Here is a 26327-nt window from a genome sequence, read left to right as displayed (position 1 = left end):
AAAATATAAAATTAAATAAAAAAAAAGGTGTTTTATTATTTTATTGGGATGGTTATTGCTAGAGGCACGTATTTTGAGCATTTCGCTATTAATGCTTAATTGATGTTAAAATTCGTAAAATATTCGAATAGATACTAAAATAACAAACAAAAGTGAAATTTGCATAAAATTAATAACATTAATAGACAATTTAGAAGGGTCTTCCTATCCCTTTTTCCATTTATTATGTGAAGAAATTGAGGGGATAAAACAGAGCTTGCAGTTTACTATATATGGTGTTTTTCCTGTCGAAACCAAGCAACTGCTTTTGTCTACTACTGTAAACAAAAGAAGACAGTTGGAGCTGTGTATACAAAAGGCTGCTCAAAAAAGCGTCTTAAAACTAGACTCGCACTCAAGACTAAATGAGACAAATCTATTCCTCCAAACATTGAGTAAACTATTCAACCCATCTGTGGCAGGTTCAAAATCTAATATTAATGTTAAAGAAACAGTTTTGTTTTTCAGAAACCTGCCATTGTTTAATGTATTAACAGAGGCTCAATGTTTGGAAGGATATCAGCACTTTTTTAGACAGTTAATAGAGAATATAAAAAGTGAATCCACGCCGGATATATTGCTATTATTGATGGCAACAAAAATTAAATATGAAGAGTTTGGTTGTGCAGCTCTAAAATCTATTTGGTGTCCCGTCAATAGTGTGGATGCTGAAAGGTATTTTAGTAAATATAATATAATTGTTACCGATCGTCGCACGAATCTCAAAAAAGAATCTGTAGAAATATGCTCCATGCTAAGTTTTAATCAATTTTAATTGGTAATATATTTTTATATTCATATTTTGTCTTTGTATTTTTGTATTCATGTTTTTTTTATTGTAATTATAATTTCAAAATATTTTTGAATTTTTCTATTATTTTTTAATGGTTGTATTGTCTTTAAATTGTATATATGTATATAAATTTTATCAAAATTCATCGAAATTTTTTATTATTTAAAATTAAACTCTTCATAAAAATAGATGCTAAATTGAATATTTTTAATGCCCTAAAAAGCTAAAATGCAAAATAAAAATGCTAAAATTGACAAAAATAGATGCCCAAAATACGGTTATCTACATAGTTATTGCATATATGGTGGGTGAATTGAAACAAGTTTTTTGGTGTTGTTTTATAATTTTATTGGAGAAGTTGTGATACACGTATGCTTAGAGACAGGTAGAAATAGAGAGAGAGAGAGCTGGTTAAATGTCGGTGGATATTCGATTACGTGTAAAGCCGAAGAAATTGTAAAGAGACATGCATGTATTCACAAAATACACAACAACGAACGGAACGAAAGTAACATAATACATTTTCATATTATAGCGCTTCTTAGAATTCATTGTACCGATGATTAGAAGAATTCGTATTGAGCATTAGGGAATACAGAATACTTTCGCGGAACACTTCAGAAGACAAACACATTTTTTTCATGTAAAATACCTTGTAAAGTAGAAGCTCAGCTTTTTTTTATATATTTTATAATCTCATTAAAGCATTATTTTTCATACATATAAGAAGTGATGGAATCATTTAATGTTTTTATCCTTTTTTTTGTACTGCATTATGGAATGTAGAGCGTAGATAAGTGTAATCGTATAAAACTAATTGGCAGTGTTCAGAATGTAAATCAAAATTGGTTTTTTTTTTTCAACGACAGGAAATCATGACAAATTTACGCCAATGAAATATCTATATTTTTTTTCGATAAGTTTTACATATATTTTATTTTAATCCTAAATAGATTAATAAATATAAATAATTCGACAATTTTGAAAATAAGAACAAAACTTATTTTGGCCTCCGTTCTCTCATATTTGTCACAGTAATACTAAAGGTATCCACGAGTGTAAAAATATTTTTATTTTGATAATACATATATAGTTAGGCTTACGTAACTATACTGATGAATAATAATTTCATTGGCAAATATATAATATGTATACATTTATTATTATATAAACGATATTTTGACAAGTAAGGTTTCGTATGAAAAAAAATTCCAAAATGCTCAACGTCTTCTAAAAATAATAAAAAAAAAAACACTAAATTAACACACATTGAGATACATAATGATTAAACTAAAAAAAAATAGGATAAAATTCACAATTTATTCACACAGATTTAAACATATCAGTGATATATGTATGTATTTATGAAATATAAATCATTTAAATCACTGATATATTTACGTATACTTTCAATTAAAAGCTTGCTGCAGTGCAAGTTATTATTTTTTATTGAATTCATTAAAATATTATATTAAAAAAATCATATACACATAAAATGTTATTTATAAATAGAATTATTAAACATACGAAATTAACACACACACAACACACTAAATATGTTTATAAATAATATAAAAAAAATCTCAGTAATGTGCAATCAATGTATAATAATTCGGGAAAATTTTATTACGTATGTAGAAGCCGATTTGCAGAACAAAAAATTGCATATGGCACCAAAAATTGCTATCAAAAAATTTTGAGACATTGGAATTTTCACTAATTGTAAAAAAAAAATCAATATAAAATATATAAGTGCACAACCAAAAAAAAAAAAAAATTATCACAAAATTAAAATGAACACTTGTCATTAAAATTACAAAAGGAAAAATGCATATCCGGTTACAATAATCGTCATATGTATATATACATACAAAAAAAATGTAAATTAATATTCCCTTATATATAATATTCATATATTCATTTGAATACAACCTATGATTTTGTCTTTTTTTTTAGATCATTTTATAATAATAATAATTTATAAGATACAGCAATATAATACTTCTTTTTTTTTTTCAACATCGTAAAAATACGTACGTAGATTATTGTTTTAATCGTTAAAAATACATGCTTTGCAAATTTACATACAAAATAATATTCGAAAAAAATTCCACAATGTTCCAGAGCGTCTCCCATATACGGACGAGCACAAACTTGAATACTTTATAAATAAAATAGCACTTATCAAACATTCCACTTCATAAAAAAGGAAACTTCAGTACTATTCACAAATAGAAATCAAAAAATCTATCAAACGGCAACATTGCCTATTTGAGCAAGGAATCGTAACAAACGTTCTAACAAAATTTGTGCATCGGTGAATTTACTACACATAAAAAAAATATCGAATCAGATCAAACTCCCCTTGATATGTATACGAAAACTTTAAATCATCACGCACTATCCGACCCCGTCGGATCGAGCTGAGACAGACCGAATTCGCAACCCTCGTCGATCGTATTGCACTTCAAATATCCAACGGCCGTACCACGCCCAACTGTTTCAATATTGTTTTTACTTTAGCAGTGCAAACGAGATCAAACACATATAAATAACGCAACGAAAAAGGTCAAATGTATCCAAAAAAAAAAAAAAACAGAGAGATTCCGACAAACTTTTCCTTAACCGTGCTACCGTTTTAACCTTTTGAATGCCACCTTTATTTATGTTAAATGACAAAAGCTCAAACTGAAAACTGAATTATACACACTTGCCAAGATCCAAACACATAACCTACAAAATAATATCATCAACTTAAATCTACGACTTTAAACTTTCCAGTAGAAAATTCAACAGATTTGTATACAAACATTCAGCAGCGGCAATCAAAAGGTTAAAACAAAATATTTCTACGACTATATTAAACATGTATAGTTAATATATTTTAAATATATATATATTATATAAACACACGATAAATATGTGATTGCGCAATATTTTGAATATATGCACATAAAATATAACCCGAAATGGAATGATAGCATTTATTTTATACAACGAAAAAAAATTAAAATGTATATACATATGTAGCACATACATATACACCATCTAATGGACAGGATCCTCTGTAAATTTATTCAATATAAGATCTCTCAAACATATATATATGTATGTATGTATGAACATGTTTATATAGGGATATAATGTACGCATACATACGCATGTAAAAGTTTCGTTTGTATTATTTTTTTTCATTTATAATTATATTTCTCAGCACAATCTTGATGATAAACACTGTGTAGTATAATAACACGATCGATTATCAGCCGCTCAGATCTATTAAGCGTCTTCTACGTTCTTCGACGGACGCAAGACTATCCTCGGGTCGGACTCCAGCATGCGATCGCTCTCCTCCGCACTGCTCAAGCTGAAATCAAAAGGCCTATTGAAATATATATAACCATTCCAAGCCGAGTTTTGTTTCCACTACTGACGTCCCGAATTCAACTCGACAAAGAACATATTACACTTTGAGCATATGCGATCAGTCATATTAGTAATGTTACCATTCTTTGTTGTCCATGAGCTGACGACGTTCGTCATCTGCAGGGGGAGCGTCTCGTACTGGTGCGTATTGAGACGCTACGAGAGGGTCGGTCGAAGGGTTCGGAGCACCGAGAGTGGCACCGGTGATTCCTCCGCCGGCTTCCACGCCTTTGTTCCCGTCGGACCATCCACTGTGTCGTCGCACCATAATGCGTATTACTAAACCTGAAAACATACAATTATACAAAGCATCAATATTGGCGCAAACCTTACATGGGTACATTCATCAAACTAAACTGCTTCTCTTTCAAATCCAAAATTACACTTATCAAACTTTGCAAATACTAAACCTGATCTTAGACAAAAACCTACAATTACATTAAAAAAAACGGCTGATTATGTTATTCTTACGCATTTACATACTAATCTGAGAGTAAACCGGCACTATTATCTATAGTCTCCGTCTGGTACGATCTCTCATGATCCCCATTGCATTGTATATTTATTTATTTTACAAGACATCTATAGTCAAACATTGAACTTGGGTATAATTCAAGGCCAATTACAAACTTTGCAGCATTTTATAAATTAGCAAATTCGAAATGCTGTGAATTTTAGGAGAAATATAACAGGGTTGCCAACTTCACCCTCACGTTTCAATGAAATCAGATGAATTGGTAAAAGATCGATTTTGAAGTCGCATATCAAGGTCTGGCCAACAGCACAGTCAGGGATTGAACCCGTGACAACACTATTGAAAGCATTACATGCTAACCACTGATCTATGCTGCTGGTATGGAGTCGAAACATCGGCGCTAAAAAGATAGTAAAGGACTTCTCAGATGCCTACGAAATGTGGTGCTGAAGGCAGATGTTCATGCTCATTCCAAGACGCATGAACATCTCTATCCTCAAAGAGCTGGCAATTTCAGAGAGACTCTACAATATGTAGAAAAAGCATTATTTCCTACTTAGGCCATACTGTCAGGAAGGGTGTGGAGAGTCTAGAGAAGTGGGTAGTAACCGGAACGCTAGAGAGAAGGTGAGTGAGAGGACTTTCTCCCATAAGAGCGCACACACATAGCGAATAGTATAAAATGCTGCAAACTTACAAATTTGATCATAGTTGTATCTGTGAAAGTTAATTGATGTGTATTTACTTTGTATAATACTAATAATATCTGTATCAAATGTACAATTTTCCTGGCCAAGAAGGCGCGTTGGGGTTACCTGTTAGTCCTTCCTGATATAAATTTAAAAAAAAATACTGAAAAAAACGATCATTCTTTTAAAATCTAATATATAATTTCGTAAGAGACTTTGTAAGGTTTAATGTATGTAAGGTTTGGGTGGTAGAATCCGTGACGTTATCAAAAAATATAATTTTCTATGACGACATCGATATCGATTTCGATTCCTTTTTCAGTTCCTGTTCCGGATTCCTGTTTCAGTTCCGGATCCCGATTCCTGTTTCAGTTCCGGATCCCGATTCCTTTTTCATTTCCGTATCCACCAGATTCCTTTTTCATTTCTGGATCCCAATTCCTTTTTCAGTTCCGAATCCGGATTCTTTGTTCAGTTCCAGATCAAGATTATCTTTTCAGTTCCCGTTCCGTTATATGTATATAAAATAAAACATTCATTGTGTTTTTGTAATTTCTGATTGCCTGTCGTCAAATATATATTTTTTTTCAATTCAAATAAGTTTTTAATATTTGATTAGTCATCTTTAAGCGGTTTACATTACAAATACCAAGCGAAGCCGTGTAAAAACAGTGGCGTGGACATGTAAAGGGGTTTCCGAGATCAGAGAGAAAGTCGCAGCGGGTAGTAGTAGAGGTAGTGTATTGTTCTTGATCAATCGACGAGCCAGCTCCGAACGAAGCCCGGAACAGATCCGCCGAAAATTTATAGTATGTAGCTGAGAGCTCATTGGTCGATGGATCGCGAGACCTTATTGGTTGTTTCAGTTTATTCATACGGCGAGGCCTTTTAGGCACGAACGCGAGGTCAGGTGATCAGTGCTAGTAAACCAACGGTTGACGAGCACCCACCACCCAATTTCTACGTTACTATATGTATTATTACAAATCAAAGTTCAATGTAGATGAAACGATTAGACGAAGCAAATTTACTCACCGGCTAATCCTAATCCAACTATCAAAAGGAGCACTCCGATTATAAGCGAGGCTGTGGCGGAGCTCAGCGAGCCGTCGATAATCAATTTGATTCCTGCAAACAAATCATACAAACAATATTAATACAGAGCTTTCAAAATAGGAAACGATTAGTTCCGAACGAACGGAGACACAAAACAATGGACAATTCTATAGGAGCGCTACGCAAAACAATCACAGACGCGCACACACACATAACAAATCGGAAACAATTCGAATCGTACTCCACATCCATCATAATTCGTTTAATATGAATCGACGACGATCGATCACCGTGTAAACTTGCATTCAAACTATGCGACGATGGTTTACGAGCGTGCAATTAGAGGATTTGCATGTTGTCCGCTCGTCAAACGAGTTTTCGCATACAATAAGTGCCATATTGAAGAGCTGAACAAATACAAACAGGCATAAAAGATCTTGCATTTATATTATGACATATAAATAGACACGTCCGAGTATGCAACAACTGGTTTATAATTAATTTTAGCTCGGATTACACTGAGCAACAGAGAAATTACCGCAAACTAATCAATCTTCACTAAGTTTGACTCATTGAATTCGAATATGACAATGATTCTTGTTGGCTTTCTCTCGTTTAAGATGCATGAGCGTTAAAAAAAAAGGAATAATTTTTACAGTCTTTAATGCAAAATAAAGTATTGCCGTGCCGAAAGTGAGTATTGGAATCAATAGTCACATCTTTTTTCTAATGATTGTGATTGTTTTATTGCTTATAATTAATTACCTAACGAATGTTAAGAGGTCACTTATCGTTCGAAAGTGAGCGTGAGCGAGTGAGATAGAGTGATGCGCTCTCCATTCTTCATCTCGCTGGTTTGTTACTTCAGGTCGATCTTTTTTTATCGGAGTTTGCCTATAAAAATTGGCATCCCCTTTCCTATCTCTCTTGCTAATCTCAAGTTATTCAGCGTCTTGAGGTTCGCTAATTTTATTATAAAAAGCTCCATAAATGTCACTGTGGATGTTTGTATGAATTCGCATTATATAAAATGCTTATGTATATTGATTGTATTGTATCTGTATTCGTGGCCTCGTCGCTTTGGAGCGATCTGTCATACATCGAATATGACAGATCTGTCATCACTCCAAAGCATGACAGTATCTATTTTAAATTGAGTTAAAAATGCTGTTGTATGGGATAATGCAAGAGCGAGAGCGCATCACTCCATCTCACTCGCTCACGCTCACTTTCGAACGATGAGCGGCCCCACCTAAAACATTTCATATTGTAATTTAAAATCATTTACGGCTCGAATTGGTACGTTCAGATAAAATAAAAAAAATATTGAGATTGAAAACCAACCCTTATAAACGTGGTCAAGTGAAAAATTAGCAAAATTAGCTCATAATATTACGGAAAAAAATATATTTTTGATTTTTAAAATTCGATAGTATTTTAAAATTATACGTAGTACCTAGTTTCTTATTGGTCGACGATTGTCGATGAATTTTCTTTGTATGACTCACCGATGACCCCTCAAAGGTAAACATAATACATACATAATGAAATACGATATCTTGATTGAGAAATACATAATTTGAAATTCAATAACAGTATGTTGTAAAAACGAGTGTGGTTATTTGATTCAATATGAAATGTATGTATGTATATTATATTCACCGCGTCTAATATGGTGAAAAAAATATCCCACATGATATTTGAATTTTTATCTCTGTAGCATAATTTTACTACTCTGAAGTCCTATTTAGATAAGAGTCTGCATATACTTTGACGATGTGTGGAAAAGCTTTGACTTAGTTGAGGTAATAAAGACTACATTTAATGCTCCAATTCAGTGTTGTAAATATAGTATGCCTGTTTGTGCTACTCATATATATTCAGTTGAATATATAATTGAGAATAGACGTTGTAGAATAATTCACACAAATGCTACGAGACATATAAAATGCTTCAGTGCTAACAAGACAAGTTTTTATCCGTTTTGAATTTAATTTTGTATATAAAAATATATTTTGGGTAACTAAGTAACTTTGGCAGACCTGACGTAAAGACGCATAATAAGCGCCATTCAAATCATTCAGAATTCCTCGCATCCTGATCCTACATATATGTATATTGTAACGTGGGAACAGGAGAGAGAGTATCCACTGTCTAAGTGCATTCGTAGTTGAACAGTAGCGACCCCGGATTAGGCTAACGGAACTCAGTAAGTGCCCGAACAAAGGATACACTGGAGTTCTCACAGAACAATAGACTCGCCACGGTAGAACTTTACGTGTATATACAATAAAAGGATCGGGGAAGCTGTGGTGAGCAATTTGTCCTTTATAAGTAGGTACACACGGTAGATCAGATCATTCTGGATTGAGCGGTGGTTACGTGTGGACCTCCTGAATCGTTGAATAAATGCTGTGAAGCGACTATTGCCGTTCATTTGGATCCTGAACCCACCCCTACGCAACGATATGAATAATTCAATAATTAAATTATGTATGAAAACAGATCAGATATATTTTAGATTAATCACATCTAAGCTAACAGTAATCTGGATTAGCAGCTTGATGGCCCCTGCGGCAAGTGATGAAGCCATCAAATTGGTACGTGCCATAGGAGAAGAGAATAGACTGCGGTATGTAATGTACCCGAGTTGACTGGAAACATTGGACCTCAATTTCGCAAGAATTTGAGGATTGCTTACCAAACCAACTAGCAATTTGCAGAAAGGTTTTCTTAAATATACTCTATGTCGTGACTCAGAGAGAATTACAGCCTAGTGCTCCCACCAGATAGTCACTACTTGTTAATAGGTTTTTATCAGTAGATCAGTATTAAAATATATATAAGATGTATCGTGAACATAATTTAGTAATAATAAATAGCATTTAAAAATCAATCAAGATAGTCACTAGGATAGAGCCAAGTATAGCGGCCGTAAATTGTCATATAATTATATCTGAGAAACAATTTTCAAGCAATCGACTAACTAGGACTCCATATAATAGAAGAATACTCAAGAATTTTTCGTACTAACGACTCACATATGTAGAATTCGATGCACGTAAGCACCCTGAAAAGGTTTACCGACTCTTATTAAGAATGCCAAGATTGTAATGGCTCTTGAGCAAAAATCTTCAATGTGCTGCCCAACAATGAAATTTCCGCAAAACAAGATTCTTAAACTACCGAAACTATCAGCCGATATTAGTACATATTTAAATACAAGCATTACAAACATTGATAAACAATTAAGTTTGCACATTATCATAGAGATTAACATATACATATATGGACAAATTCGATAATAATACTAATATTTCGAGAAATAAATACATTTTACAGAGTGAGTAGTATATTTATAATATCAGCAAATTCAAGATGCTATAAACTCGAATTTTCCAGATACAGGAAAGGTGTTCGCCAATTTGATGGAACCGTTTACAATGAAATCAGATAAACTCTGATAGGAAACTATCGACCTGCAGTCATATATATTTAAGGTCTGACCAGCAGCATCGGGCTACGGATAGAACACTTGACCACTCAGCATCACACGCTAACCACTAACCATGTTGCTGGTTTGTATATGTTATGTCATAGAACATGAACACTCGCCTTTACAGATCGCTCCAAAGCGACGAGTGCACTCATACAGATACAATAAAATCAATCAATATACATAAGCATTTTATACAAATTCATACAAACATCCACAGTGACATTTATGGAGAAATTTTTGCAGCATTTTATAATCAAATTGGCGAACGCTCAAGATGCTGAATAACTTGAGATTAGCAAGAGAGATAGTAAAGGAGATTTTACAGGAACCGTTTTAATTAAAATCAGAAAAATTGTCAAACTCTGATAAGAAACGATCGACCTGGAGTCACAAACCAAAGTCTGTCCAGCAGTGAGACTCTAATGGGACTCGAACCCATGATCAATCTGCTCGAAAGCATAATATGCTAACTAGTCCACGCCACTGGTCGTATTTTTATTTTTTACATATTTACATACCAGGAAGGCCTTACAGGTAAACCCAAATGCGCCTTCTTGGTCAATTACAAACAATGCAGCATTTTTATTACACAAGTCAATAAATTACGAGACACTGAAAACTCGTAATTATGGAGACATCTATGAATTGTACATAAATTTTATTGTACATTAATCATAATCAAATAGTGGTGACATACATAGTAGGTAAGAAGATTTTAGCAAATTTAATCGGGAACCGTTTCAACAATGAAATCAGAAAAATTGGCAAACTCTGATAGGAAACGATCGACCTGGAGTCACAAATATCCAAGTTTGACCAGCAGCACTACAGGGGTCTACGTGACGAGCCAGAATGTTAAATTACAGAAAACAAAAATATCGGAAGGCAAAGATTGAAAATCGAAAGATCTTAAGTCGAAAGATCAAAAAAAAGGGTGCATCGTAAACGGTACATACTCACTTAATTTGCGCGAGCAGGGCACAACAGGAACAAGAGGAACAGGCTTTTCCTCCCGTATTCTGCGCGCGCACATTAATACGGGAGGAAAAGGCTGTTCCTCTTGTTCCTATTGTATCCTGCTCGCGCAAATTAAGTGAGTATGTACCGTTTACCATGCACCCTTTTTTTTCGATTTTTCGATATTTGCCTTGCGATATTTGCGTTTTCTATAATTTAACATTCCGGCTCGTCACGGAGACCGGCACTACAGATATACTCAGAAAAATTATTTTCAATCTCATGGGATCGAACCCGGCGCCTCTCGGTGCTAGGCAGAAGCTTAACGACCGAGCTATGCTGCTGACTAAATATATTAAACAACCAAACAAGCGTCAAAAAAAGCATCCTTTACGAAACATAGGGAAATGAAAGACCGGTAGGCCGACACAAAGTTCTCGAGATAAGCAGATAAGCTCAATCTGCAAAAGGCTGGGTAAACAGTAGTTCAAACAGGGTTCAAGACAGGTTCTCCTGGAAAACCGGATCGAGATCCAATATAAAACAAAGAGGGGGATGGAAGAAGAGCTTGCTTTTATACATGTGTATAGTACTCAATTCCATTAGGTAAAAATAAAACCCATGTATTGTGCAACGCACAATATTTATACACCGTCCTGTTCATCTTCGTATCAATTCAGGAGTCGATTCACAGGTGGACTTCCTGTCGGAAACCAACTACCGGAAACGAGGATCCGCATCACAGTTTTACATACAAATCGACAGACTACCGTTTACACGCACGCATGTATAACATATATTAAAAGTCAACAGCCGTGGAACAATGGACTACCAAAGGTGGACAAACGATTCTGACGACAGACAATGAAAAAAACAGTGCATTAAACCGATGCACATTGGGCAATTGAATCAGTGATGGAAAGACTTGCATGCATTTTACATACGTACATACATATGAAGTAGCTGATGCATTATGTAAACTTTGTGGGTTTTAGAAAGTGATAGGTGTACCTTATGTACATACATATGTATATAAAATACAGTTGAACTTGCTTAGTATTGAATGCATTATACAATTATATTAATACTGATTTAATTAATAATATTGGAGATACATAAGGGGATACTGAGAGGAAACATTGAGTCTCGGGATAACCGAGTTAACCAGACACACATTAGCGTACGGCACGGCAAGCCTAGGTAGACTCCAACAGTGAATGGGCGTGCATTGTGTCATTGTTAATTCGTACGATCTTATTATTTCGACAGATTTCTCGAACATTTCTTCAAATATGGGAATCACCGTTATCGATCACTCATGTCAATAAAAGGAAAATATATGGGGACAATTTAAATGCGTATTTTACAACAAAAAAAAAAGCGCATTTATCGCGAGCATTTCATAAAATTTGTGCCAATTAAAAATATATTAAATATATAAATGTACAATTTAAAAATATTTTCTAATATAGGTATAATATTAAAGAAGAAACAGCAAAAGAACACATACAAAAATTATGTTTCTTTAATATAATATTTGAACACTTAAAAAATTTAAATAAGAAATAATACTAAAACCCATTAATAAATAAAAAAAATAATACAAAAACTTGAATCACTTGAAAAACTATAAATGTATTGTTTAAATTAGGTCAGTATTTAATAAATTACTTTTACAAAAGAAAAATATAAAGCAACCTAAAATGAATGAAATGCGCATTACCATATCCTATTTATATATATTAAGCACCATATTTTTAATTTGTCATTTTATGTTTTTTAACTGCGCACCTCTTAATTGTTATATACATATATGTACATATGATCGAAACATTTTTTTTTTATTTTAGACTGCAAATAAAATATTGCATTACAAGTACAAAATTTTTTTTGTTTAACAGAAATATATATTTATTTAATGCACAATATATTTTATTCTAATGCGCAAATGATTCGTTTTAAGGAGCGAAGTGATTTTTATAAATGCACCATCATACCCAAATATAACACCGAAAACACTCCAGGGGGTGATATTTGGCCTGGCATAGAGCAGGCGTGCTAGCGTTTTTTTTTTTACATGTGCACAACTATCTAAACAAAATCGTGCCACGTACTACTGTTTCTGCGCCCTTATTTAGGATTCGATGCACACTGGGCGCTTTTTATATATAGTGTGCGTTTTTATAAGCGTATGCGTGCTTTTTGTGAATTATAAATAAGCGTAGGTAAAAAAAAGCTGATCTTATCGCAGTAGGTCGTGTTTTAAAATTGATGTTTAATACAAAAAAAAGCAGTCGTTCGATCGTTGATTACATTAATTACAAGTAAAATTATTCATGGCAATCCATTGTAATCGGCGGGGTTGGTTACCTTAACGTAATCTAATCTGATCAATTTGTTTGATACAATAGTTATATACAGTTCCATTGAACAGTACCTTAACGGTTAGCGTCAACGCGACAGGGATACGAGAAGAGTAAGGGCGAAAACACACAGCGGTGAACGGCACATCGTGTGCATTTCTCCTCGCTGTGGGTGGTCTCCTACATTTCTTCAAATATGGGACACGCCGTTATCGATCACTGTCAAGCAAGGATAAATACAAGCATACAATTTTACCGAAAAAGTTCCAGAGAGTAATTGGGGGGGGGGGGGCATGCTGTGCGTTCCACGAATGCCCGGCACGAAACTACATGGCACGACACATTTTTTACACATGTTTAAAAGTATCTAAAAAAAAAAATCATGTGCCACATTCACCGCTGTGTGTTTTCTCCCTAAGCCTAATGGGTCAGGTCCAAAACTGGTCGACCGTTGGAGCCTTACCTTAAATTTAATTTCCTAATTATGTAGGAAATTTGCAATCGCTTTTAAAAACACTAGTAACATAAGCTTTCCGGCCCTCTTTAGTATTTATAACTAGTGTTGTGCCCGTTGATATTTCAACTAGTGGTTTTGGCAAGGAACTGATACGTGAACCACATCCGAGACTATTGTCGCTACTGTTTCAGCATGCAGGCTCACCCAGCCGTCCGAGTACAAATGAGCATTGTTTGGGTACTCTTGGTCACGGCGCGTTCTTACATTCGTATATACTCACGGTATATGTACATACAAATTAATATTTTTCAATTTTCAATGCATCCCCACGATTCGCACGGCCATTCGCGTACAAATCATCAGTGGTTACGTTGCAATCTCCTACATTCTTTGGAACTTCTGATAGTTGTATTATTATTTTTTGAATTCTAAATACTTATCCATGAAAAATAAAAACAATAAATACATACATATGTACATCGCTTTCGTTTTAATATATTATAAATACCTGTATATGCATATTAGTCAGCAGCATAGCTTAGTGGTTGCATTAATGCTTAACACAAAAGGTTCGATCCCGTAGATTGAAAATTATTTATTCCGAGTGGTATCTGTAGTGCTGCTAGTCAACTTGGATATTTGTGACCCCAAATCGATCATTCCCTATCAGAGTTTGCCAATATATCTGATTTTATTGTTGAAACGGTTCCTCATAAATCTGGCAGAAACCATCCCACCCAATATGTCACCACTATTTGAATATATCAAAAAAATTATCTATAAATTTGCATATGTAGAGTCTGTTCAAGAAACGAGCGACCTGGTTGACAGTGTTCGTAACTACCGGTTGACTGCAAAGTATGCGTTACGCATCGGTCTCCGTGACGAGCCAGAATGTTAAATTACAGAAAACACAAATATCGGAAGGCAAAGATCGAAAATCGAAAGATCTTAAGTCGAAAGATCAAAAAAAAGGATGCATGGTAAACGGTACATACTCACTTAATTTGCGCGAGCAGGATACAACAGGAACAAGAGGAACAGGCATTTCCTCCCGTATTAATGTGCGTGCGCAGAATACGGGAGGAAAAGCCTGTTCCTCTTGTTCCTGTTGTACCCTGCTCGCGCAAATTAAGTGAGTATGTACCGTTTACCATGCACCCTTTTTTTTAGATCTTTCGACTTAAGATCTTTCGATTTTCGATCTTTGCCTTCCAATATTTGTGTTTTCTGTCATTTAACATTCTGGCTCGTCACGTAGACCCGTTACGCATATACATATATTAATTTTTTAAAGATTTTCTCAAAAATGAAACAAAAGGAACTTTTTTGTTATCTAAATTTATTTATATCTCTTTATTTTTTTATTTCTTTAATTTATTTATTTCTGGAATTTTGAAACGGAATTGACGGGTTTTTTTGGATTATTATCTGGTTTTGGCGGAGGGAAATACCGGAGCGCACATGCCCCACCACTACATCATGCACGACTGTATTATACCTATACTTTTACATTGTTGAAAAAAATAACTAACAATTTTTTTATATTACTTATGTATTGGGAACTTTGTAACCACCGTGTATGAAAAAGCGACGATACGTCCTCCTACGTCGAACGCCGAAGCGAAACTAATGACTAGAGGTAGGATAGTGACAGTGCTATCCATTGTTCGGCAAACCTTTAACAATGCATTTACAACCTTTGAACAATACACGGCCCCCTCAGGCTCCGGTGACTACTAATGACCACTGCATGTATATACATACACTAATACTGTCACCCAGATCACTCGTTTCTTGAACAGACTCTACCTCAGGTGCAAAATGGCAAAATATAAATGACGCTCAGAGGCAAAATGGCATCATGGGGAAAATATAATTGGATCCATCGGCTACGCCAATTACATATAAATATTTTTACCCAACCCTGACGACATTGGCTCCATTTTTTTTCCCAGAGAATCCTGCATATGGCAAAAGCAATTCTTTCGAACCATAATATCATCAAATCTCAACGAACGAAGGTGATCCCGCATGATTCGCATCCAGCATTCAAGGAAAGCACCTTCGACAAGGAAAGCATCTTGACTACGCTACAGAGTTCATTTACCACGGCATATATGTAAGTATCATACAATTCTGGCAGACAAATGGTTGCCTACGCGAACTGCAACGGAAATACCCAACTTCCCACGTAAGCAATAAACCCTATCGCCTAACGGGCTAATAAACGAACGAAATAATAATGCAAATCGGCTTTGCATAGTGGGACCACTGTGCGGCGCCTACGCACCCCACTGCAAAATAGCAAACGCTAAATATAATATGATTTCCCAAGTATTGGGAAATCTGACTATAATATAAAATGAGTCGACGTCCGGTATATTGGCGAAGCACCTGTTGATTTGAGTACGACCACCTGTCGATATTGGAGCTTCTAAAACTGTTGATAGCTACATAGTCGCCTGTGTATGTGTGTGTAGGTTCTCATTCTCGAGTCCTGGGCGACGCCTCGTGTTTTTTGTATTGATTCGACTTGGATAAAGGATTGTCGTGAAGCTTCGATGCGTCATTTTGGTTTCCTTTTGCGACGAATTGATATCGTTTTGTAATGCGGAATACATATATGATTAAAATCAATGCACAGTGGGTTTGACTGTGGTTTTAATAATATATATGTATGTATAAGTATATAAATCTTGACGTAGAACTGCGTCTATTCGTCTATTCTAAAAATATGTAAAAATCAAAGTGTTTCATTTATATGCATATCAATATGCAAAAAACCTAACAAACGATACGCTGGGTTTTACTTTTAACAATAAATCACACGTCAAATTGTACAAAAACAAAATAATTTATTTAAGAAATCTATAAAAAAAAAATAGTAGGTTTTTTTGGAATATTATTCAACAAAAAGATCAGAAAGGTACAAAAATATAAAATAATTTTTCAAATATTTCAAAATTCATGTCTTCCGAAACTTTTTTCTGCTGATTCCTCATTCTTTTCAAATTTCCTGATTGCATTTAATTAAATAATAATAAACAGCCCGCAAAAAACAGTATAGCAAATTGCGTCCAGTCGATTTTTTTAAATAAAGTATATTTCTTTATTAAAAGATAATAAATTATTTGATATCTTAAATACGCCGAATAAAACTTACACTCGAGCTAAAACCCAAAAACTGCTTTGAATGTGGTTTAACTTAATATCAAAATGAATACGACAATTAACCGTTACGGAAGAGGTAACGAAAAGTGCATAGTTCTATCTCATTCAACTTCAATTTTTAAGAGAATATAAATTAATGTTACATATAAAAAAAATAATTGAGAGAGTCGAATTTGGGGTTTGGTTCATCCGCTCTAAAATCGCCAGATTAACAGAACGGCAGCTTTAAACGTAATTCTCGTTTTCTCGAATGATATATTGCACATCAGATGACGAGTAACCTTTCGATGTGCACAGATGCAATTATTAAAATTGAGTTGGATCTTTCTGGCGAGTTTAATAAGGCAAGATTCGGAACTTATCGAATCTTGCCTTATTAAACTCGCCTGAAAGATCCAACTCAATTTTAATAATTACCATTTTAATAATTGCATCTGTGCACATCGAAAGGTTACCCGGCATCTGATGTGCAATATATCATTCGAGAAGATGAGAATTGCATTTAAAGCAGCCGTCCGTTAATCTGTCGTTCAATTTGTCTGGCGATTTTAGAGCGGATGCACCGCATCCTCGAATTTGTTGTATAAAATGGCAACTCATAATGTAAAAATTGTGAAAAAAATCAAATCAATATGCAAAAATCGTATCACCTTAGAGACGATTCACCGAAAAAACGTTACGGAGAACGTAACGAAAAATACGGGCACGTATATATATGTATATCTGCTTGCTCTGCTTGAATCCGAGTATATGTATAAAACAATTGATAGATACATAGTGCGAATTTGCTGTATAAAACTCTAAAATGGCAACTTAATTGTAAAAAAACCACAAAATAAGCTCGAAAGTTTCACATCAACCGTGCCTGACCTTACACAAATCCAGTTTTTCCGTCTCGACTACTCGTAAATATATTTATACCCATTATATAAATAATATATGTAATCCGCATAATCGACGTTCCACTGTACATATTTCAATCAACAGCAAAACACTATACAAAGTATAAAATTCCACACCTTTCCATCAACAAATAAGCTAAATTAAAAACAAAACCAACCAGCCAATTGACGACCTCACAAAACGGCTACCAGTCGACCTTTAAAAATCATTATTATACAAAAATTCCGCTTAATTTTGACCCTCATCCTAATCCGCGGCGCACTCAATACCAAAAGGTAACAACAACGCCTAATACAACTCGGCAATTTCGGCACACAAATAATTCACACTTGCATACGACGATACATTGATTAATAGTGCAAATGAAGCATACGATGCGTCGTGCATCGAATGCAATAATCAATGCACTTTTCAAGGAAAACGGGTGCAACAGAAGCGAAGAAACGAGCAATTAACCAGCAACCGACCGAACTACGTATCAAAAATTCATCGAAAATCAATACAAATCAACCTCGAACACTATAAATACATCATCGCGTTCAGAAAATGATCGAAAATAGCACATACTTCTGCAAATATTCTGGAGTTAGTCGAGCGGCGGCCATGACAGGTAACCCCTTGTGAATTTGTATAATAATAATATAATATACATGCAAATTGGCCGCAAAGGCTATGCTAGCTGAAAGAGCTGTGGACAATAGCCTCAGGAGTGGTTTATGTATCAATTCCATTTCAAAACGGGATAATAATTTTGGCGCGGCTGTGTCACAATGTCAAATCAACATCTCCGAAATAGCTCGCACGACAGAATCGGCGTTCGCCCGGCAAATCAAACATCAAACTAATTGCCAGAAACAAAAATAAATAACCATAACCAGTTACATTTTCACTGGGTAATAGTAATATCTTAGCAGCCAACACTTATTTATTTAAGGGTTAGGTTAGGTTAGGGCCAGGTCGCAACAACTTGGTTGAGGGCGACCAGACCAATGCATGCAGGTAGATGGGACATGCCACACTCGTCAACTTGTTTGTCGCACACATTTCCATACATTTTTTCGTGTCGCGCAACAAGTCGGCCGACAAAGTTGCACGGTGCGGCCCGGCCCTTAGGTTAAGTTAGGGTTCATTTAAGATAAGGTTGTTAGGGTCGGTATATACTTTTGTCAAATTTTATTTTTGTTACTGGCAACCCATTTGACTTTTGAAAACCGAATCTGTCGTGCGAGCTATTTTAGAGAGGGGTATTATTTTTATTTGCCAGGCCGATAAATGGTACCCTTTCAAAACCACTCGTTGATACACTACAACAACACTAGTAATTATATTATATATACATAAATGTGGGCATTTTTTGCTTTATTTTTTGTTTGTCTTTATCAAATGTAGGCTACTGTGGCGCATTAGGTTCTTCCTGTAATGCCACAATGGTCCAAAACTAACTATAAATAAATAAATAATTAGTTATTAAGCTTAGATATATCTTAATCTATACCAGGAAGGCCTAATAGGTAACCACAATGCACATTCCTGCCCAGAAACATTGTATATTTGACACAAATATTATTAGTACTATACAAAGTATATAAATATATATATATATATATATATATATATATATATATATATATATATATATATATATATATTAACCAGCGGGACTTTAACCTGTGACCACTCTGTTCAAAGCATTATATGCTAACCACTAGTCTATTCTGCTGGTTATTTTATATGTCTATTTGTTTTTTTGTGTATTTGCTAGTCTATTTGTGTCGTCACGGTGCGTTAACGCATTGCTTACATTCATAAGTCAATTTTAATTCGCATTTTTTGTGTACGTATTTTTATATAGCTGCGTGAAAGTAATGCGAATGAATAAATAAATTAAAAGTGAAAATGATCACTTTTCCGTGAATTATAATCTTTGAAACTTCTTCATCAATTGCGTTTTATTTACACACTTGTATGAAATTTAGATTAAAATAAATATTTGTTTATGATATATTCCGATGTCGAATTAGAGCGAAAACACAAAGCGATGAACGTGGCACATGGTTTTAAACGTGCAAAAAAAAAAGGGGCCGTGCCTTGCACATATTTATGGAACGCCCAGCACGCACCGTCTCAAAATGATCCCCTGGAGCGTTTTCGGTAAAATTTTATCCTTGTATTTATCTTTGCTTGACAGTGATCGATAACAGTGTATCCCATATTTGAAGAAATGTATGAGAACTTGTCGACGTTCCACGTGCCGTGCTGTGTATTTCGCCCTTACCCGGCGTTGCTCAGGTGGGAGAAAGTTATAAGTAAAGAGCGGACCAACTTTGCGCCGTTCATTGTTCATCGTGCTTTGTTCATTTTTATAATGAACCTTTTTTTAAGCTCTCTAGCTTTGTAGTTTGCCCCGTTTCCTGGAAAATATGCCGAAAACGCCCTGTTTCCTGGAAAAAGCACGCTTCCGGTCCTATCTCTTGTTATAAGAAAAAACTTCAAAAAAATTGGGCCTTGTCGGAAAGTTTTGTAGCCTAAATAAAATACCCTTCCAAATTTATTAGTATTAAATTGAAAACTGTAGATTTGTACATATGTCGGAAAAACTTTGTATAGTAGGTTTTGAAAAATTTCTCCATTCTTTGAATTCATTAAAATCGTAGCGTTGCGTAATTAATTAAGCACGTTGAACACTCATTCGAAAATGAAAACAATGAGTTGCACTCAGTGACCGTCAAAATTGACGGGAAGTGGTATTTTTTTCATCTCCTCCCACATATTTTATGCTCTTTATTGCGTTCTATTAGTATTTGTAAGCTTACAACTAAATAGGAGAAAAATTAACAAAACGCAGTTAATATGATATTTTAAAATTACTTTTGTATGTAAGTCGGGATGAATTTATTATATGCAAATTAAAAACCAAATAGAGCTCTAAGAAACTTTCGTCAATAGGTGAAAATATTTAAAACGGTCTATTAAGTATAATTAAGGTACAGATTTTAGTTATCACTAGTCACCGGACCCAGAAGGTGCCGCGTATTGTTCAAAGGTTGTAAATGCATTGTTAAAGGTTTGCCGAACCTTTTTTACAAAGGATTTACAATAATGGAACAATGGATAACACTGTGACTATCCTACCTCTAGTTATCACTAGTCACCGGAGCCTGAGGGGGGCGTGTATTGTTCAAAGGTTGTAAATGCATTGTTAAAGGTTTGCCGAACCTTTTTTACGAAGGATTTACAACAATGGAAGAATGGATAGCACTGTGACTATCCTACCTCTAGTCATCAGTCAACCGCGACACATGTCTGAAAAGTCATTTACGCGTGACACATGCCCGCATTCTCAAACGAACGAAGTCCTGGCGCTGACCCCATAGCTATAAACCACACGTGTACCGATAACACACGTGCCTCGAAAACAGGTCAACACGTGTCCTGGAAACGAAGACAAAGCATCTGCACACGGCACGCTTCAAGCCAGAACGTATATATAGCACTGTGACTATCCTACCTCTAGTTATCACTCCTTCCAGCAATTACAAGGATACTAAGTATGTGGGAGGCGTTGAAAGACTTTTTCTTATGCTGCGTACGGACCAAACCAACGACGATTTTGGTCCAACGTTTTAACCAGCAGGATAAAACCAGTAGCGTACAAAATATTGAAATAAAAATTAAATTTAAAAATTGAAATTAAATATCAAAATTAAAAATATTATTATTATATTAAAATTAAATTCAAATATCAAAATAAAATTATAATCAATATATTAAAATTAAAATAAAATATTGAAAGTTGAAACAGAACATGCCCAATTTAAATAAATTTTCGAGATTGACCCAAAATTAGATCATCAACAATCACATACAGGTAATCCTCGACTTTTGTTTGTCGAAGATGTTTTGACTAACGAAGATACGCACTAAGATCGAAAAAAAAAATCAAAGAATTATTATTTTTACTTCCCCGTAATGCGCAGTTACTGAGAATATCTCACGTATAAGTATGGGTGACCGAGCGATGGTCCCAACCCGGTATGTTGTCGGTTTATCAAACGAAATTTTTTTAGTCTTCAATTGTTTCTCTCGTCGAAATAAATCAATTAATTAAATCATTTCAGAGGTAAATTTTATCGGATAATGTGCGATTATTAATTTTACTTCGACGAAAGAAAAAAAACCCTTTGACAAATCACCGACATCCGACACCGCGTTTTTTTATGAATTGTTTTTTTTTATCGATCGTCGAAGGCAGAAATACAGTAACATCTCGTGACGACTTTAACAATTTTTTTTTTCGCTCGTAAGCAGAGAAATTATAATATTTCTCTGGTTTTAAATGCGCATCGTCGTAATTCAAAACATTGTTGTAATTCAAAACATCAACGATGATCTAATTTTAGCTCAATCTCGCTCTTTAGCTTGATTTTGATATTTAATTTCAATTTTAAAATTTAATTTTTATTTCGATATTTTGTGCGCTACTGCTTGTTAAAAAGTTGGCCCAAAATCGTCGTTGGTTTAGTCCGTAAGCACCATTAAAAGAAGAAAATGCTCCAAAAGCGATAATTGATTTCTTTAAAAGTAAAGTTTACAACCATAATTGCATACAATACAATTGCATCAAACTCATCTCACGACTTCTCAATAGGTATAAGAACCTTGAAAGCCTACATACGTATCTGCGAAGTGTTGGGTCGAGGCACAGCACCACTGTACCTACATATAGTACTACAATACATAGAGACAATCCAACAAGCAAACAAACCCACCATCCAAAGACCTACCAAACGAGATGCGACCTCTCGAATGCATCGCCAGCTGCGGAACTCGAAAACCCCTCCACCAAGCACGGAGAGCAAGCAGATCGATCCAAACCGAAGAGTAGTGGAACGAGTCCATCTCCCTCTCCCTCCCATTGTCAGCTCCAATTTCGAATGACTCACCTGGACAAGGCGATGAGTCACGACCGAAAGGTGCACACACATACAGAAAGACGACCACGAAAAAGAGACCCAACAACCAGAAGTACCGCTACCTAGCAGGCAGAAAACACCACATACATACATACATACAAGTACTAAATGAGGAAGAGAGGGTCTTGCGTGTGTCGTTTTAAAAACGTTACCAAAATTGGAATCGAGATGGTTGAAGGTCGAGCGAGAAAATAATTCATAAGCTAGACTCGAGGAAAACGCGAGGTCGAGTAACATACGCCGTTTTGGTGCCAGAGTGGTTCTGGGGGGGGGGAAATAAAAATCGACTGGTTCAACTCCAGAAGGTCCAATCTGCGATAACCTTCGAGTGCAACGATCTACTTCTTTATATATTTTACATAGGTTCGTGTCTGGTTCGACGACCCATTGTTATGCAAATGTTCACTGTTTATTATAATTATTATACACATCGTCGCTTATTCAATCGAGTCGATTTTATTCCGTGTGTGTGTGTGTGAATTTTTTCACGTTGTCCAGGTTTATATAGTATGTGAGTAATATCTAGTCAATAATACGATGTAAAGCTGACGAAGGCGTTCAGCTCCGTTTGGGATGAAGTTCACATCTGTTGCGTTCGGGTTTTCGTTTCTATGCTACGTAATTATTGTTCGCATCGAGCGTTTAGCAATATGTATGACTTTTGTTTAATAGAATCAGCCATGTTCATATTTTACGATGCATCATTATAAAGAGCTGTTTACGGATCCACGGACAAATAAATGCTCGCACGGCAGAATGTTCACGCGACGGAATTTATTCGCCGAGATCCTTTTGTGCTCCTGTTTGTTCACCACCAGCTAATAAGTTGAATGTATTGTTTAAATTTTAATTGGCGAATGACTATGAGCAACTGTAACATTTATCTACATATATACATACGTCAAATTTTTATAATTTTGCAATGATAAGTAAGAATGATTCCACGAAAAAAACGTTCACTCAGAAAACGTCCATACGTTCAAAACGACATTTTTTAATTAATAAAAAAACGTGTGATGACGAAACTTTACATTGTGCTTTTACAGATTACCAGTCTAATATAAATGTATTCGCAAAGTCCATATTTTAAGTTTTGCGTATGAACGTTTTGTCCATGAGAAGTCGGTCGTTTGAAAGTTTTGTCCTTGAACGTTTTAGGGCGAAAACACACAGCGATGAATGTGGCACATAGTTTTGCCTTGCACAGATTCATGGAACGACCACAGCACACGTCGTCCCAAAATAAGCCCCTGGAATGTTTTCGGTAAAATTGTTTCCTTGTATTTATCCTCGCTTGATAACGGTGTATATGTTCCATATTTGAAGAAATGTAGGAGAACTTGTCGACGTTCCACGTGCCACGTTCCGTGATGTGGGTTTTCGCCCTTATCGAGTGAACGTTTTGTCCATGAAAGTTCTGTTGTGGACATTATGTAGAGAGTATTTTGTCGAATTAGCCTCAGTATACTGGTCAACTGTTATTATTCTTTCTAATTGTAAATTCTTTTTGTACAAAAAGAAGGAATTTTTCATATCTAAACGTTCATGAATAATTTCCGAAACTCTTAGAAAAAAGATTTTTCTCATACAAAACGACATTTTGAATCATCAAATGCAATACACATAAATCAGTGGTGGGCGATGTCTACGTTCTTTTCATATCACATCATCAATCATCACACTAAAACACATTTTCGACTGATTCAAATTGATGTAGTTTTGCGCAACGGAACCAACCTACATGCATGAGAAATGTATTGATACAATACATATGCAATTTTGTGCATTTAATGCATACAGCATAAAAGTAAACAAGACTTACGTTTATTTCGAACTTCGATTCCACGAATCTATAATACATAGATTGGCTCACAGTGTACGTTTAGCATTATCGAATTTCCACTTGGAAAAACAACGAGAAGCTTTATCGCTCAGCGTTACGCATTTTCCCGGTAAACATCCGACAAATTGCCAAGATAACAAATAAAAAAAACGCAAACGACCGTATTCAGATTCGCTCATTTCAGCTGGAAACAACAATTCTTCGAATCGTCAACGGAACTCGCACCGTTCCAAACCGCAACAAACGCATACAAAAATTTTCAAGAGCGTCATACCGAAATAGTAAATACATATGTGCATACATTTGTAACAAACGCGACTAATGAGAGGTGAGTCACATACACATACATATATACACTTTCCGTTTCGAGTGGAAAATGCAAAGTGCAAAATGCAAAATGCAATTAGCATGTAGACGGATTGCGACAAGAAAATTGAAAATTTTTTTTCTTGGTCATTCGATGAGTGTTGGAACCTTGATGTGATCAGAACAGAACATAGCATACATAACCTATAAGGGGGTAACGAATGAATGAAAGTGTAGTGTTACCGAAGAGAAGGGCGAGGAGGGCGGCAGCTGCGAGGAGGGGGAGGGCGGCGGCCCTGGCGAGGTGGTGCGCCCTGCCAGCCGCGTCGCGCCCCCAGCACCAGCGCCTCCGCCACCCTTCGCCGCCCCCCACGCCGCCGCCGCCCCCGCCCCCGCCCCCGCTCGACTGCTCGTACGTGACGGTCGTCGGCTGGTACACGGCGCTGCCCACGGCCATGGTTCGCACTCTTCGATTACTAGTTACTGATTACCGATTACTGATTACTTCACTCTCGTCACTTCAGTGCCCAGGTGCGAAACTCGCCGCTGCACTGTCACACGACACTTCACTCGCGCGCTCGCAATCGCCCTTGCGACTACACACAGCTACCGCCAACGACAGCGACTCGCGCACTGTTCCTGCTCGTGGACGCCGACGTTTTTGCGACACTCGCTCTCCGACCCCAACGCGTGCAAATACGTGCATACTCTCTTGTTGTTATTTCTAGATATTTCTAAATGTGTTTATTTGGTTCGGTGATTAGTAGTCAAATGTGAACCGGTCACACGTGATCACTCGTCACACTAAAACTGGTCACGAGAAAACCGGTCACACCCTAAAATCAGTTTTATCGTGACCGATTTTAGGGTGTGACCAGTTTTCTCGTGACCAGTTTTAGAGTGTGACCAGTTTTAGTGTAACGGGTGATCACGTGTGACCGATCTATTGATTGGTTGTCCTGTGACTGGTTCACATATGACTAGTAGTCCGTTTACCGTTTATTTACATTTAAATGTGTATATGTTCAGACTAGTTGTCAGATGATCTGCTTTCGTTGTCCTACGACACACGAAAGTTGGTCATCCCTTTGTTTAGCCACCCGAACACGGGTCGCCCTTGTTCCTCCTTGATCGTTAGCTGATACTGGTTTGTTACTGGGAGTTGGCACGTTCTCGTACTCACACAGAAGCGCGCGAAATGTTCAGAGCGTCTTTTTATTATTGAACGCAGTGTGACAACATGCTGTACACTTATTCACTGAAAATCGCGCGCGCGGTCTCCTGTCGCACAGGAAAATTGCTGTATAGAAAACTGCCCAAATATTGCTCAGCAAATTCCTTTTTTACGAGATTTTTATTATTATCGACTAGACA

At 35.7% G+C, this 26327-nt stretch overlaps 1 protein-coding gene across 1 annotated transcript; it reads right to left on the bottom strand.

The window, feature by feature from the left end:
- Positions 1 to 3992: 3992 nt before the first annotated feature.
- On the bottom strand, positions 3993 to 25410 carry LOC143912555 (uncharacterized). The gene is made up of 4 exons (XM_077431841.1): positions 25197 to 25410; positions 6458 to 6550; positions 4339 to 4543; positions 3993 to 4199 (listed from the first exon to the last, which is right to left on the bottom strand). Exons 1-4 carry the CDS (start codon positions 25408 to 25410, stop codon positions 4112 to 4114), a joined length of 600 nt encoding a protein of 199 aa, XP_077287967.1. The 3' UTR covers positions 3993 to 4111.
- Positions 25411 to 26327: the final 917 nt, after the last annotated feature.

Source organism: Arctopsyche grandis, chromosome 6 (assembly GCF_051622035.1).
Source record: "Arctopsyche grandis isolate Sample6627 chromosome 6, ASM5162203v2, whole genome shotgun sequence".
Classification (NCBI taxonomy): domain Eukaryota; kingdom Metazoa; phylum Arthropoda; class Insecta; order Trichoptera; family Hydropsychidae; genus Arctopsyche; species Arctopsyche grandis.
This window is presented reverse-complemented; position numbering and strand designations above follow the sequence as displayed.